The sequence below is a fragment of the Spodoptera frugiperda genome, chromosome 2, assembly GCF_023101765.2.
Source record: "Spodoptera frugiperda isolate SF20-4 chromosome 2, AGI-APGP_CSIRO_Sfru_2.0, whole genome shotgun sequence".
NCBI lineage: Eukaryota > Metazoa > Arthropoda > Insecta > Lepidoptera > Noctuidae > Spodoptera > Spodoptera frugiperda.
This window is the reverse complement of record NC_064213.1, coordinates 12,061,339-12,079,666: the sequence shown is the minus strand read 5'-3', so window position 1 is coordinate 12,079,666 and position 18,328 is coordinate 12,061,339. Positions and strand designations below refer to the sequence as shown.

The window sequence follows — 18,328 nt, the reverse complement described above, 5'->3', positions numbered from 1 at the left end:
TAAAAATAAAATCAGTTGGTTATTGATACCCATTCCTACAATTTTTACATCAATAGGTTCCCAGTTTCCACTAATGCCTAAACACATCACCATTAAATCGAATGTTAGTAATTATTTTATCGATATCCCATCGCAATACGGATATTACAACGGTCAAAAAATATCTATTGGCTCGTTTATCTGATAACACATAGATAGATAGTCAAACGCTGATATTTTCATTCATCGTTTTTTCACATAGAACTAGGTATAACTATATAAAAAGTTGGTATAACTACTTTTTGGTTTTTGTTATAAATATGAATGTCATTTGAGGTCATTGCAACATAACAAACTATTACGTAACTATTCATTCATATAAATAAAACTGACATATTATTTTTTATTACATTATTATTGTCCGCATCAAATTTATTGGTCATCTTTTCACACGCAGTCGAAACTATGCATACCTAACTGTAATTGGCGAATCTGCCATTTTTCAGTTTCAAGTTTCTTATTTCTAATTACAGTGACCAATTCTATTTTGACTTAAACACATTATCTATATTTCATATTTTAATATGCTTAGGTCAAAATATAAATGGCCACGGTAATTAGAAACGTCAAAACAAAACATGTTAAACCGTAGAATGGCCGGTAATTAGAGGTCTAAAAATATTTAAAAATAAAACTGCTACCTGGTGTCTCTTCACTCTGAACATTGCTTACTATCCATGAAATAAATTATCATAATTACTGTCAATTACTCGTAGAAACGGACACAGAGTGCCTTATTTAATGAAATTAGGCCTTTTTAAGGGGGGAAAATCATCCAATGACTTCTCCCGCCTTGGGCCTGGCGAGCGGGAGTGTCAGACTCTTACAGACTAAAAACCACCCCGTTCCTACTCCTGCTTTTCGACCCGGAGCCCCGGTAAACCCGCTAGGCAGTCCGCAGTTCCGGGTGAAATTAGGTGTAAGTTTAGATTAGCGTTTTTCTCTTGGACCACTCTTAACTCTCAAGTAGCTAAGCATGTCATTCTTTATCTATATCATATTTAGATGACGCTACCTTCCTACCGATCATGTTAAGCACTAATAAATAGATCAGCTACTTATGGCTTCCGTGTAATTAAGCTTTTGTTTGATATTGAAAAATAAAACAAATTCAGCTGATATCTTGTTTGATTAGCCGCCTGCGCTGTTTCTTTTTCTTCTCCTTTAATAATATCTTCTGATTTATTTCGTTGCGGGATCCAAGACTGTCATTTATGTCCCTGGGACGCGCCGGACTTCAATGTTCCGGTGTTTTCATAGTTGTATCTACTATAGATCTTGGCTTACAGGAGTTGCAGCGGTTTGGGAGGTTGTGGTGGGCTTGTCCCAATAAAAAAAGCCGCCTCCTCTGTAATAAAATGTTTGCCATCATCTACACGCCTGGTAGTTAGAAATCATAGTTTGAAAGGTCTTTTTTTACATAGAGCGCTGCTTGCTAGTCTCTGTCAAAATGTGTGTGGGTTCGCTGGGTCTTCTGACACTCATCTGTGAAGTAGGAGGGGTGATCCTCAAGACGTGCTCTTATCACTAATGTGTCTTTTAATTATAAAGTAAATCTATCATGAATGAATTCCATACATAAAAAATACGTAAATACAAGTGCCCAACAGGGTCAGCCCATTGTCTGTAAACCTATTCGAACACTGGAGTCGGCAATAGGTTGCTAAAGTCAAGGCCGTTGCCTATTTTATATGTGTTTGGTAAACATACACATGCCTTGTTCATTTACATAGTATTATTTGGACAAAAATAAGGAAAATAACTATTTATTTAAGTAATAATTACAATGTAAATTATATTATTACCTACATATATGTAGAAACCGCAAAGCCTAGGTACATATTGTTGAGTCTAAATATGGTAGCTTCATTAATAAATATTTTAATTATTTGCTATTTTTCATTGTCGCTTAAACCTTACGTTGTTATTAAAAACATTACCAGTGGGAACTTATTGTATTAAATGTCTAATACGCTTCTCTGGTCATTCCTTCGGAGAACAAAAAGTGCGGTTATTTTTTTTTAATGTGTAAGCCGGTAAACGAGCAAACGTATCACCTGCTGGTAAGCAGTCGCCGTCGCCCATGGACCAAAGGCGTTACAAGTGCGTTACCGGCCTTTTAAGGTTAATAATTTAAGGATTGTTGGAGAATCGGGACTTGGGAAGGGGGAAATTGGGCCTCCGGTAACCTCACTCACACAACGCAAGCGTTGTTTCACGTCAGTTTTCTGTGAAACCGTTGAGCTGGCCCATTCATGTCGAAGCATGGCTCTACCACACTTAATGTGTAGTTTTAGTTGTTATTTACTTACAAAGTGTTCAACCCACTTCTTTGTAAGTTTCACAACAATTACGATAGATCAATTTTCAATTTGTCGGCGCGCTTCAAAATCTGCCTTTGGCATCAGAGAAATCAAAGAAAGGTTATTCAATATTGTCGTAGTCAAATTATGTCTAAAAGGACTACTACTCAAAGTTAATGGCTGCGGATAAACAAAATTGTTGTCTTCGCTCTGTGTACTCAAGGCGTGGGTTGAATTTGATCCAATATCTCTGAAGTGATCGATTTCATTTCCAATCACTTAAGTCCACTGCCTTGGAGGATATTTTCAAGTATCTAGGGACTTGCTAAACTATATTATAAAAGGTTAAGTTTAGGTATAGGTACCTATGTATGTATGTATGGTATGTAATGAGTAATGAAGTACGGTAGTGGATTGTTCGCGATGTTTTTTGCAAAGTACCTATTCGTTGATTTTTGAGGGAGCTCCCAAACTCATCTCATTCCCTTCCAGGGCATTCCAGACTTACTGCCGCACTTAGAGACATTTAATGATTACTTAAACTATTCCTTGGTAACGATTTTGTTCCGAAAACAATTGTTTGTAACTTAGCTTTTCTTATGTTATGATATGAACTTACATTTAAAATCGCTTCATCACAGAATGGTTGCAGAAACTCACTGGCTTATCCACAATACTTAAACGTTCACTAATTCCTATTTGTATTGAAACCTTAAACTGTAATCGGAATTAACTGTTCCATGAAACTAAAGCGATACACGTGTAGGTTATTCGAGTCGATGGTCAAGTATTTGCAATTATGGCTGCTAAACTGTCCATACCTGGCTATGTTTTGCCCATCTACTGATAGACTTCGAGCCCCTTTAATTACAAACAGTTAAGACTAATGTCACCAATCAATCCATGTCCAGATGTTGGATTGATTTCAGCAGTAACAGAATTTCAAACTGTTCATATCTTCTTTTATTCCTGATAGAAATTAGGTTGTTGACTGCAAGCCTACAGTTATTCAAAGAGCCAAACTATCGCAGATGGTATCTAGTAGGGTTGATGCCCGATCCGGGGTTTGCGAACAACGTAACAGGTTACCGGGGCTCCGGCCCAGGAGAAGGAACGGGGTGGTTTTTTTGTCAATAAGAGTCTGACACTCCCCTAGCTTCACCCAAGGCAGAAGAAGACATTGGATGATATTCCACCTTCAAAAAAGCCTTCAGTTATCTGCTTATTGAAGGCAAGACATTTAAAAGATATTTAATGGCATTAACATCATAACAACATAAAAAACTAAATTTAAAACATTTGATAAAAACTCGGCAATCCTAAGAAGATATATTGTACAAAATTGATTTGAACAAAACCAAACACGAAATCGAATCTGTTACTATTTGTACGAGTTATCAAAACAAACATGGCGTATCAATGTTCCAGTGTAAACACTCGTGTTCAACTGACAGTTGTTAGTCGCTGCTAATGCGTGTACGCAGTTGCTATGCAAGTAGTAGATAATAGATTGATACAACGTTGAAACGTCGGCGCATCTTAGTTGGTGCATCATTAAAATTAATGACAACTGTAAATCGTATGTTCTTTTTTAATGAATTGTGTATTTTCAAAGAGTAGACTGATTGATTAGGTTTAGTAAATTAATCATCGATTTGAAAAATAAATAGGCTTGTTTGGTTTTAGACTTGAGTAAATTTTGTTTTTAGGACATCGAAAAGTGTTTTTGTAGAGTTCCTTTCTAGCATTTTGAAATTTTGTTTAATATAATTATGTGTAAATAAACTGTTTTTCTTTCTAAGTTTGTTTTCACTGAGTCAGCAGATTTTCAAAGCATTTTTAATCAACCACAATCACCAATTTTATATAGAAACCATTTCACAATCCTGATCCATATTACATCACTATCTACAATGTAATTTACTCCAAACTTTCCATGAATGCCCGTAAACTGTATACAATCTGTTCTGTCTTCGCCTTAGATTGCGCGCACGCCAGTCGGCTGCACAGTGCACGCATGCGCACTGTTGCTATGCTGAAACTGGAACGAATAATTATCAGACGCTGCATTAATCTCGTTGCTTATGCAGTTGTTAACTGTTATTGTTAATAACGTGATGTGGATGTAACTAGAGTTCGTTTGTGACTTCTCGTAACCAAGCAGAATTTGTTAATTTTTACTTTCATTAGTTTTCTCCAGCTTTTTTTACAAAAAACGATAATAGATTAGTTCGTTCAATGGATATTATAAATGTGAAATGTTTTTTCTTTTCTGTACCATACCATAATTTATATTCTTATTCTTTTAATCAGGTCATAGCTATGGTGAGACATTCTAAATTAACTAAAAATCACGTTGTACTCACTTAAATTAATGGAAAAAAACTCTACTAGTTTCAAGTAGCCGAGAGAAATTTGAAAAGAAATGTATTTAAGTAGGTACTTGAGTAAAACATGATTTTAGTTTATTCAACTTCAGTCATTTGCTTTTATGTAGATATATCTCGAAATAGAGATGTCAAGAGCAAATTTTGGTTTATGTACAAATAGAAATTGTAGAGAGATAAATGTTCATATCTTCACAGAAAAAATGTACCTATATTGATGCTAATTTAAAACCTTTGTATTAAAACAATACTATGCACATTCCTATATTAACATAACATGGTCCCATTTTACCACTAGTTCTACAAAAACGCTCCTAACATATTTATGCTCAATCGGGTTAAACCAACATACCTACTGCTATTATTATGGAAACTTCCTAGCTGGACCCTCGCCAAGTGGAAGGAATCTCATAAACAGATTAAATAGATCCAACATCATTCCTTTTATTCTACTTCTACAAAGAAATAGATAGTTAATAATAATGTACCTTGTATCCAGTTTTAGACTAAATTAACATTGAAAGTATTCATCAACTATTATGCCTAGTTTAGCTACTTCATTGTAGTATTCAGTTGCACTAAACCTAAATTTAAACAACACATTATTAAATGTATTAACATTTGTAAAAGCAATTTGGACATCGACTCAGAAAATATGTACACAATTTCTAGTTAAAAAGGGAAACCTATTATTAGCCTAAATCTCTGTAATTGACATGAAGAAATGTAAATGCTGGTTTTCTAAATAAATAAAATATGTATTGTACTCCTTTGATGGGGCTGACGTTTTTCCATTAGGAAAAAAAGCCCCACTTATAGAATAAAGATTAAAAATGACTACATATTATGCTTAACAAAATTATGCTAAATGAAAATATGTCAAGTGATCGTTAGATATCTTGTTATTATGACAACCTTTTAAACATCCTTGCCAAACTCCGAGCACAAATATAAACTAAGAATTTCTAAATGGAAAAATAAATAGTAAACTGTCCAATACAGCGCCCAAATTGATTGGCAAGACAAATATTATTTCTGACAAGACAATAATGGATTCAGAAGGTCAAGTTCATAGTTGTTTTTCTTTAGATTATACACAAAATGCTTAGAAATACAAGTGACTCATAATTTATTATGACAGCCAACTAAATTGGTATGGGAATGGGCGATCTTCTTGTCAACAAGTTGCTTTAGTGCCCTATCTCACATAGTTGATGCAATCGAAACAAACCAAGAAAAAGAGTAACCTATGGAGTTTCTTGCTCGTTCTTCAACCTAGGAATCACGTTGGAACGAGCAAATAGCTTCAATAGAAGACTGAACGACAGACAGACGTTATTAATATTATTATATTTGCTTTGACGTTCCAAGTGCCTGGTCTATTTGAAATAAATAATTTTGAATTTTGACTTTGACTTTATTCCATTGGGAGATCGTACGACTAGTTGCAGTATCGTAGTGGCCACAGATACCTACACATTTAGAACCAACATTAGTCAAATTAATGCCTTGAGTATTCTCTTAAGAGAAAAGTCTGATAACTGTTGATGAAGCGAAAGATGTATGTAAGATTCGTAACAATTGGCGTTCCATTGTCTCTGTCTACCCCCATGGGAGACTGGCGTGAGGTTATGTAATTTCTACCAATGACCATTTGGTTGGATGATACAATGAGGAGTCCGTGCGTATTTTACGCCTGCCAATCACCTGCTTCCTATTCTTTCATGTCATTCCTATTTCTTCAAACATCATTTTCAATCTATGTAGGAATATCAAAGCACACGTATCTGTCTGCTACCGAAATTAACAGATATTTTTCTCAAAATACATATTTCTCTTATTTATATTAACACCAAAGAGCTCTTTGAAGTTCAACATAAATATTACCTACGGTAGCTACCTGTAGGTAATTTAAGTGGCCCATTTTGTAGATTTATGTCTACAAATACAAATTATTACGTTCTCAGAATTTTATTAAAGAGAACTCGCTCGCGTTTATTTGTAAAATACATTATTTGTTAGCAAAATTTCGACATTTTATTTAATAAGTATCTAGGTAAAATTCAAAAGAATGTAATTGACGTTTTCTTAATGACTCCCATTGTCAAAGGCTTACTGTGTGATGTTTAATTTCCCTCGTGAAAATGAATAAGTACACAAAGGCAGATGTTCTATAGAAACTAAATATTTATGTAACCACTGCTACTCCTGTAAGATCTAAAGTAGATACCAACCAAAAAAGGAACGTAACTATACAGTTTCCATGCATCCTAGAAACAGATCACATCAACAGCCCATTTATAAGTGATGCCCACTGCTGATCAAAGGCCTCTTCTCACACGGAGAAGGTTTGAGCATTAATCACCACGCTTACTCAATACGGGTTGGCGATTTCAAACTTATAATTAGAAATTATAAGCTCAGGTTTCCTCACGATGTTTTCCTTCACCGTTTGTCAGTGGTATCTAAATAATCTTAGAAAGTACATATAACCCTCATGCATGAGAAGCGCCCGCGTCTACAACCTCCGGGCCACCACACCATGTCCTAAAAACATGAAAACTGTATGTTTTTTTAGGCAAAATTATCATTTTTAAAGGCCGAAATTAAGTACCTGCTTAACTAACAAATCCTTTTCTATTTCAGATCCTGCCGTACATAGACGGGTTCAACCACGTGTCGAAGATCGCGGCCCTGACGGACGTGGAGATCAGCTTGGTGCGCGCCTGCGTCCAGAACCTCGTCTACTACGGAGTGGTCACGCTCGTGCCCATCTTCCAGTACTGTGCTGTGAGTAATGTCTCTTTTGTTATGAGCCAATGTTTTTTTAATGGTATAAGCCGGGAAACGAGGAGACGGATCATCAGATGGTAAGCAATCGCCGTCGCCCATGGTCACCCAAAACACCAGAGACAATTTGTTACAAGTGCGTTGCCGACGTTTTGGGACTTAGGCATTGAAGGGTTGTTTGGGAATCAGGGACTGGGAAGATTGTGAAGGGACCTACGGTCACTCATACAACGAAACACGACGCAAGCGGTGTTTGACGTCGATTTTCTGTGAGATTGAATTGTTCCAAATTCAGGTAATCTATGAAAAAGTAATTTCCAATAAAACTCAAGACTTTGTCTTAATATTCAGAGTATTTCTCTTATTAATTAGTTGAAAAATTAACGAAGTAAAATTTATCAAAGTTTATTGTAATGTTCCAGGTGTACAGCGCGACCCCTAAGCTAAGGCAGCTCACTCGGTGCGCGGGCTTGCAGAGACAGTGTGTCGAGTTCTGCGCACGAACACGTAAGTTGCTACGTTGTTCTGATAAAACTGTCTAAGAGAACAGTAGATACTTGTAGATATTTTTTTATTTTATGGAACACGCCGGTATCTATCATACGCATCACCTGATGGTAAGCAATCGTCGCCGCCCATGAACACTTGAAACATCAGAGGCGTTACAAGTGCGTTGCCCGCCTTTTGGGAATTTAAGAGTTGTTGGGGAATCGGGGATTGGGAAGATTGGGAAGGCGGGAAAAGCCTCTGGTAATCTCTTTAATACAACGAAACACAACGCAAGCGTTGTTTCACGTCGGTTTTTCGTGAGGCATTTCTATCTACAACAATGACACACCAATTTTAACCCTTTAATCTCCCACCTTCCAGCTCGTCAGCTGCCGAAAGTGAGCGACATATTCCGAATGTACGCGGGCATGTCGTACGGCAGCACCATCAGAGACCTCTGCCGGAGGATGAAGCCGCAGGAGCTGGCCATCAACGAGAGGAAGCTCGTGCTCTTCGGAGTACTAGAGGGACTGATTAGGAGGGTGTATAAGGTATGGAACATTTTGCTTTTTGTCCAACTGCAAGAGACTGTGTGATATATAATATATCTAGCAACCCGCCCCAGCTTCGCATGGGTGCAATGGTGACATATTATTCATGTATTGTACATAAAAACCTATCTCTTGAATCACTCTATCTATTAAAAAAACCGCATCAAAATCCGTTGCGTAGTTTTAAAGATTTAAGCATAAAAAGGGACATAGGGACAGAGAAAGCGACTTTATTTTATTGTAAAGATCCCTGAGATGCTAATAGAAGAGAATTCGTTTATCACCCGTAAGGGCCTTTTTTGAAGGGAGAAAATCATCCAATGACTTCTCCCGTCTTTGGCGAGACGACAAGGTGTGTCAAACTCCTACTGACTAAAAACCACGTTCCTACTCCTGCTTTTCGAGCAGGAGCCACGGTAACCTGGTTTATTTTACAGTTTATTTACATAAACTATGTATCTTATATAATTTTTCACCCATTTCAGTTCCCGATAACTCTTCACAACGACGATTCAGCATCCATAATAAGCGACCACAGCCAACCACTCGTGCGCACGTACAACGGCCTAGTGTGCTTGGACGAACTATGCTGTCAAAGCGGCCTGTCAGCCCTACAGATAGAAGAACAGCTAGAAAGAGATAGCAACGTCATATTCATCGTCAAATGAAAGAGACGGCACGTGTTTTGTCTGTTACTACCACAAATGGGAGATCTATGAGCAGAATGGTCATTGGTCATATTATAAATGGAATCAGTCTTTTGACAAAATGCCTTTTGACGATTTAAAGAGGAATTTATTATCTGTGAAAGGTAATTAAGCTGTTCCTGGTGAGACTCAGATTTTTTGGTCTGAAAAAAGTATCTGCACTTGACTCGTAATTTTCAACCTTATGGACCGTTGATAAGGTTCTAAATGCTTTTGAATATGATATCTATGTCGCTGCTTGAAGAATGGACATGAAAACTTGTAACCGCCGTACTCAGAGACATTTAATGATTACTTAAAATACTCCTTAGTAGCGATTTTGTTCCAAAAACAAATGCTAAGGACTGGGTTAAGTAACCATTAAATGATCAGAGCACGGCGGGTAGCAGTAAGTCAAAGTTAAAGAGTTTATTGCAACTAAGTAAGTTTAAACGAGTAATTTTTGAAACCATATGTGACATAATATTTGAAAACTTGACTGCATAGATTTTTTACATAATTGCGCTACATTTTATGCTATTGCGCATACGCATTGTCTCGTGTTCATAGCCACAGTTTACAGATAACTTTTATAAAACTTATAATGTACGTGAATTTTATTGAAATAGACGAAGCCGGGTGAAATGCTTGTATATTTATTATTATTCATATATTCTATAAAATAACGTTATTATTGTAAATACAAGTTATTTGATTGTTATAAGAAAATCTAAAATTAGAGTATAGCTATCTTCTTCTAAAAAGAACAAGAGAAAAGGACAGCAATACTCTCAATTTTAGGATGATGTACGAAATTGGACACTATTATGCTTGAGTATAAAGTGTATATTTGCAAATCAATGTAAATTTTGTAAAATGATGTCAATGACCCACAGTAAAAACTTATTATGACTATTAGGTCCATAAAACAACGAATGAACGAAATTTTTTAATTAAATAATTATAATTATTACCTAAATATGTTACCTCTGCCTATTACATAGCGCAAAAAGGCGTTGTGTTAAAATTCATATAAGGTCATTAGATCTCCATTTTATAAAAAAAATATTATAGTAACATTTTCTATTCTAAATGAAGTTTATTGCAAGCAAAAATAAATCTTATTGTTCTATAATATGCAAGCGATTTTCAACTTTAAGAACTAAAACAAACGAGCTATTTTATCTTGTCACTAATACGTGTATTTTTGTAAATATGTAAATGTAATTAACGATTTTATTCGAACCAATCTGAAATGAATATATTTCTGTAAATCTATGCAATTTTGTACCGTATTTGTAAGGATTTTAAGACGATTTTTAAATAACCATACTTTGTAAAAATATTACCTTCGTATTTAGAAAGCTAGTTACTTTATTTTTAGATTATAACGAAAACGGTTTTATGATAAGATTTTAGAAATAATCTCTATACTTAGGCCAAGATTGATTTGAAATATTTTTAAGGGGGGGAGGGATCATCCAATGTGTTCTCCCGCCTTGGGCTAAGCGAGATGGGGGCGAGAGGGAGACTCTTACTGACTAAAAACCACCCCGTTCCTACTTACTCCTGAATTTCGAAGAAGTAAACCAGGCATTGGTCTTGAAATATTCATACCTAAATTATCTGATCTAATTGGACTTTCTTGTGTGTTTGGATCACACACTCCTCCGTGCGGAAATGAGATCCCGCTAAGCATTATATGTACAACCGCCGTGCAACCGTACCTACTCTTTATAGTTTGTTTCAAAACATTTTACATCGATCTTGGTCTAAGTTTAGTTATAACGTCGTTCTAAAGAGCGTCTAATTTAATTTGTATAATGTACATAAGAAACTGCTCAATATTCTTAGTTATAGACGTATTTTTATATACCTACGTTTGTTTTTTAAAGTTTATCAATTGTACATAATACCATTCAATCCGTAAAGGTGCTAATATATTACTGTAACGTTAAAATGTATGCAAGCGTAATTCTGTTGTAAAAGTTTTTAAAAAACCAAAGAAAAAATGGTATGACTGTGTTGCAATGTGAAAAATATTTTATTTAGGTATTTTTGTAATAGTGTTTTAGTTTGATTATTTCAATATTTTTAAAGTACATTTTTAAAATGCAATTTGTTTAATCATTATGTATAAAACGAATAAAAAAATCTCACCCCCTCTTATATGGGACTCATAACATAAATGGTGAAAAATGGGTGTACATTGTACAGTGGCATTAAGTGCACTAATGTGCACCTCTGCCTACCCCTTCAGGGATAAAAGGCGTGACGTTACGTTACACACGTAAAGTGCATCTGTGTTTTAAAACAAGTTTCAAAAACATTTAAATAATATTTCTTGTTTATTTTTGTTCACTATGTTTGTTACAATAAGGACTATTATTGATTACAGCATCGAATGCGATCGAGCCCTCTTTAAATAGTGTCAGTAACCCACCGACAGTGTTCTTATTAATATAACGCCTAACGCAACGACATCAGGGAAGAGAGCACCTTAAATTAACTAAATATTTTAATACCTTTATATTATGTAAATTAAATTTGCATTGGCTAAACTGTATCCATACCTATATACCTAGGGTGACTGGTAATTAGTGAACGATATTTAAACACGTGATTGTACTCATGATTACAAACAACTTTCCCTAAGAAACTTTTCTTGTATACTCATTAGTTTTATTTTTATCACAATAACAAAATTTCGCGCGCGTGTTACTAATAGATACTTTGAATCTTTACGCACGCAGGCTAATAAAAGTTTGGAATTTTGTTATTGTGATATAAATAAAGCGTTCGTCGCTCTGATTGGCCGGGTCGTGTTAACCTACCAATCAGAATGCCAAACCCATTCTCGTTAAACGAAAAGCAAGCTCGTACTAAGCCCTCAGAGGTGACGCTGTTGCCAAGTTACAGATGTTTATAACCAGTTTAGCCAAAGCAATGACTAATTTCTATCTATTTCTAAACTAGACTTAAAAAATACCTAAAAAATATGTACATCTAGTGGCGTCTAGTCGTGTTTAGTGGAATAATCTGTATATTTGTTGATTGTATGCTTTATATTGTAGACTACAACCGGTTATAGTCAGTTTAATCCGGTTATTTTATTATTATTCTCTTGTCAGCTTACTCTGTTCTTAATTTTAAGGCGTGTTCATTAAATATATTTTTTTAATTATGTTGGACATTCTTTTATACCTAATGCGCTCTAACAAGGTGCGGCTGACAGATTCAGTAACGTTTCGTATCACTCTTGAAAGTTGCTGCGATTTAAAAATTATGCCTTAGTATTTTAACTGTATCACATTCGTATTATGTTAAATCATTCGGATGCGTAGTTAATTAAATTAAAACCAACCGGAATGTTCTAGTATTCAATTAAAATCTAATGAAATGAAAAATAAAGTAAAGTGTTATGCGTATAACGTAAAGCCATAGTCGTGTTTAGTGATGGGATGTACGGCTACGATGGATAGGTAGTCGATGTTTTTATAGAATAAAAAACGAAAATCGTGCGTCGTTCAATTATCATTCTTAAAAAACCTTTAATTATGTGGGTAAATCCACTGTAGACGCGGCTCTCTCTGCCCAAACCACAGTGACATTATCTGAGCAGAAATATGTAGTAGGCATTTTTCTAGACATTTCCGGCGCCATTGATAATGCGTGGTGGTACTTAATCTAACATATACAAACTAATATATCCTTGTTTTCTTCACGGTTCTGTAAAACTGAAACTCTGAAACACCTCAGGGCTCGGTCATAAAATATTTATTTTGACAAGTATATACACGTAGTTAGACTGCACAACTAAATAACACACACATTTAATAAAAAAATTAAAGAGAATTAAATGTATGCTGCGAGTATCGATAGCGATAAAAAAGATTTTTCTAATGTCCATCCCTAAAGAGAGACGTCAACGTCATACTGGCATCTGTCAGCCGCACCTTATAGCGCACAAGGTATAATTTGGTTTTCTGATTCAGATGAATTAAACGCGACTTTTAATTATGAGGAATTCTTTTCTCGACAAATATGAATCAATGATTACGAAATTTCATTCTCTTTTCTCCATAAGTCGCCTGAACACGCCAAAACTAGTCAGGATTCTTTTGTGCCTTATTTCTTGTATATTTGAAATTAACCTTTTGAACGCCACGGACGTTTATAGACGTCTAACGAAATCGTGCCAAACACGCCACCGACGTCTATAGACGTCAAGAAAACGACATTTTTTAAATACAAAATAAATATACTAAATTAAGTTTTCTGTGTTTCTTTTTCCTATTATTTCAAATTACTTTAGTGAAATATTGTAAATTGACACAAAGATATATTCATTATTTGAATTCACAAGAAAAAACAATCGTCAAATATTGCTAATCGAAATCCGTAAAATTGTGTATTTCCCCACGCCACAGACGTCAAGACACGTCAGCTAGTGATGGGTAGGTAAGGTAACTTATATTCCAAATTTATGAAATATTTTATTGAAAGTAGCTTACTATTACTTTGACAATTACTTTTTACTGACAAATATTCGTATCTGAATATTCCTAATGTATAATATTTAAAAAAATGTGGAAAAGAACTTATAATTGATATCCTTAAATCGATAGTTTACTGTCCACTCTCGCGCATCCCTATGTAAGAGCTCATAGACAGTTACCTGTACGCCACAGACGGGAATGGACGTCAAGCGGTGACGTCATTAGCGCTACGGGAGTCTGCTAGTGCTTTACTACATTTATTATTATGATCGGTGGTAATATTAAAATTTGAACAGCAAAAGGACTTGGATGACATAAGTTTGCCAAGTTTCGAAGAATCCGACTAATAATTATATGTAAAACTAGCGACCCGCCCCAGCTTCGCATGGGTGCAATGGTGATATATTATACCTGTATTATACATAAAAACCTTCCTCATGAGTTACTCTATCTATTAAAAAAAACCGCATCAAAATCCGTTGCGTAGTTTTAAAGATTTAAGCGTTCATAGAGACATACAACATGACAGAAAAAGCGACTTTGTTTTATACTATGTAGTGATGATTAAATTGTTTTAAATAATAAAATATTTTTTTTTTTATGTACCACAATATCACATGATCACATCCCTACTCGCATGCGAGAAAGTTGTCAAAAGTCGTGCCAGCCACGCCAGAGACGTGTCTTCACGTCGGCGGATGACGTCACGAACCAGATTAGTGATGTACCTTATTATATTATTGATTTATTCGTTTGTAGTTCTAATGTTTGCTTTTAGGTTGCTTAGAACTTAGTAACTGCTGTTTAATGATAGTATGATACCAAATAGGGTCAAGTTAAATAAAAGACCAATGCAACGAATAATATTTATTTAAAAAATTGGGTAGAACGAAAAGCACGGATTCATTGGTTATCGATAACTTTTCGTTAAGATGTTGGAATCACTATTTTTTTTGTAGGTTTTTGTACTGAATTTGTGGCTTGGCGTAGAAGGGGCGCCGATGTGTTTACGCTCTGGCGTTCAAAAGGTTAATTTGTAAACAATGCATAATATTAGTTTGTATTTTATTATAATCGTTGTTATTTTTAAGAGATTATCGCCATGTGCTGTTGTATTCATGTTTACTTTAAGAAGGAATTGACGCTAGGAGACCAACCTACTCCAATTTGCTTTTTTTATTTATTTTGAACTTTACTACTTTGTGACAAGGTTAAAAATTAATGGAAGAATCTTTGACAGATTGGCTTTGGTTGGTTTGCTGACTCCTAGATAATCTGTGACAACTCCAAAAAAGCGCGGGAATTTGACTAGGGTTAAAAATAATGTTGTTTTTTTACTTCCATTTATTATTCATTATTTGTAATTAGCATTTTGGATACATGTGTAAGTTTAAGTACATAAATGTTAATTTCTATGTTATGTTATCTACATGTAATGACTCATTAAAATTGATTATTTTTATAAATCTGGTTTTATTTTTTAATTGGGATTGGGATAACCTTCAATGACAGATCAGCTGATCTCATAGTTGCCTGCTTAAAAAATTTACAATATCTCATAATCAAGAGGTCCCAGTTAAAAAGGAATTTCCTAACCAATGTGTTAGTTAATAACCCCACAAATATAAGCCATATTAATATACAATGCCTTCATAATATTGTAAGTATAATAATACATAGGTAGAAAGTATTATTGAATGACATTTATTATGCAATAAAAGTATGTAGAAGCAAGTAGCAGCGCGATAGTCGCCGCGTCGTGTGTCGTGGAATGCTGCTCATGAATCTGAGCTGAAACTAATTGAGTCCCTCGTCAAATAATTACGTGAGCAAGCCGAAAAACATAATAATTAATGTAGGAAACTGTTTAATTTCATATTTATTTATACTTAATAGATGACACTTGGTCACCATCTCGCCTGGTGGTAAGCGATGATGTGGCGGACGAAGGGGCAGGTCACTCTTAGGAGTTACCTAATTCTTTCGATCGGGACTTGAAGACACCCAAGTTATATTTTGTAGGAAACATAGACTCCGACAAGGAATTCCATTCCTTAGCGGTTTGTACAATGAAACTTGAAGCAAAAAGCTTCGTGCGAACCGGCGGAACATCTACCATATACGGGTGGCACCTTGTGGGATACTGTTAAATAATGAAAATAAAACAAAACCTCTTGAAATACAGTAGTGATTTATTCTTATATAACACATAAGTTACAAAATACATAAACAGTTATATAGGTAACAAAAAACGTGACTAGCGTTGCGGACACGAGCGAACGAGTCGATGTGAAGACATTATGTGACACTGTGGCGAGTAACTAGCGACCAGATGCATTACCTAACCTGTATTGATCAGCATAGACGTAGCAATTATTTAAAGGAAATATGTATAATATATAAAAAAAGGTTCATCAAAACCGCTGATTGATTTTATGAAATCGATATCTTAATTGGAAAACAGCCAACTGCATACTTCGTCAAAGTTTTTTTGTTAACATCGTTTGGAACCAAAAATTTGATAGAGTTTTAAATGTCTCCTGAAAAATTTGCTCACAAGGAAGTATTTATATTAAAAAAGATTCATCAAAACCGCCTTTTGATTTAAAGAAACTAGGTACTTCAGTACTTTCTGCAATGTGTACTATGCATATATTTAAAAAGGTTGATAAACGAATAAAACGTCGCTATTAGTTTGATAATGACATACCAATACCAAATCGATGGCACTAGAACGCCTCAAATTGAACGTTTGTTCAGCGTAGGCGTTCTATGACGTATGCGGTGTACAGACACCGTGACAACGCGACGCCTGCGCTGCTAACACTGCGTATTCATTTACTACACTATACTGACACTGACTCTACGCTGGAAGAACGTTCAATTTGAAGGTGCTCTAAGTACTTGTTTATGTGTCTAGCGTTACTCATTTTTATAATTTTTACTACCAGCTAGCCATACATTTCTTGTATAAAACAGAGTTTTATTCATTCCACATTATGGCAGCAATGTCGTAAACATGCAGTTTTCTATTTATTTTCCTTTCATCTTGCTACGTCTATACTCATCAAATGTTCTTCTTTAGTTGATCTTCAATGACATGCAAGTTACTTCTATTTACACTGGCTTAAGGCATTCGCAGATAGTCGGTATATATATTAGTATATATTATATTGTAGATTTAATAATACATGCTGTACCTTAATTATCGTGTACGCTATCTGCGCGAACCTTAAGAACCAACATACATTTGATCAAAATAATTAATACAAAGTGATATAATCATAGTTTCTTTTTATTTGAATACTCAAACGTATTCAGATAATGTCTCGCTACATTTAAATACGTTAACACCACAGTCGGTACTATATTTCAAAACACTAGATGCCCCATATTACTGAAGACAATATAAGTCGGCAAACTAAACAAAATACCCAAAAGGATAACGTCTCCACTTTGAGACAAACACAAAAGTCGAACTTGATTGATTGATTGAAAATAAACTTTAATAATAAAACGTTAAAGTCGATAATGTAGTCAACACAGACCGGGCAAAACTAAAATGCGACTTTCTTGACTTAAAATTATTTGTGAATATTTTATTTTTAAATTAAGGCTTTTTGAGCACTACCAACATTTACTCTTTATCCCCTTAATGACATAAAATATACAGCAAGGCACGGAAAGCAAGCCAGTGTGTCGGGAGGACACCTTCTCAAGTGCTGTCCAGTCGTGGTCGACGTACATTAGGAACTTCAAAAGGTTTGGCACTGCACATAGTGTAGAAAATTAGAACGCTTCTTTATATTACAATATAATACTCGATTAATGTTCATTATTGTAGAAAATAATCCTTATTATTTATGTGTTCCGATTTCTATTGTATTTGACTGTGTGAAGTAAGTCTCTGTGAATAGACGATTTCTATAATGAAAAATGTCGTCGAAAACAGGACACTAAATCAATATACATAGTATTAAATAAACAGTTTACTATTTGATTCAGTAACTTTGATAAATAAACGCTAATATAGCCTTTATTTCGATGGTAAAAAATATCAAAATCGCTAAGCACCTGAATCTAATTAAGATTACCTGAGCCACCTATTCCACACAGTCAAATAGGTAATTATTACAAAATAATTTGATTTCCTATGTCTGATTTGAAAAAGAACCATATTTTTCACATTATTAAACTTATAATCTATTAGCTAACTTATACTTGTTTTTATATTTTATATTATACACACTTCAGGCACACTCAGTTCTGAATTATACCGCGAGAGAATAAACGACGCTGATTGGTCGAGAGATCGTTGATAGCCGAATATGTCCGAAGACTTACGAACGAATTTTAAAAAGGATATAGAATGAAATAAAGGTGCAATTTCATTCTTTATATCTATGAAGCTAAGGCATAATTCAGAACGCACATACAATATCATAAATAATGTATACAACTAGTTGTATCTATACATAGCGTTTTAAGGAATGGCCTAATTTTTGGGGAACTGGGGGTACTTCAGTGGCTGTGAATATTTACCTACAAATTATATTGTTGTGATATTTTTAGTACATTTCTTTA

The 18,328-nt window shown here is 34.8% G+C and overlaps 1 protein-coding gene across 1 annotated transcript in view; it reads left to right on the top strand.

Moving 5' to 3' along the window:
• Positions 1 to 13,519, top strand: part of LOC118269207 (GATOR complex protein NPRL2) — a 59,170-nt gene extending 45,651 nt beyond the window's left edge. Inside the window, exons 5-8 of the mRNA XM_035584199.2 lie at positions 7,376 to 7,519; positions 7,942 to 8,026; positions 8,390 to 8,559; positions 9,045 to 13,519. Of these exons, the coding sequence (XP_035440092.1) occupies positions 7,376 to 7,519; positions 7,942 to 8,026; positions 8,390 to 8,559; positions 9,045 to 9,227 (582 nt within the window). The 3' untranslated portion in view covers positions 9,228 to 13,519. The remainder of the gene's footprint in view (positions 1 to 7,375; positions 7,520 to 7,941; positions 8,027 to 8,389; positions 8,560 to 9,044) is intronic.
• The last annotated feature ends 4,809 nt before the right edge of the window (positions 13,520 to 18,328 follow it).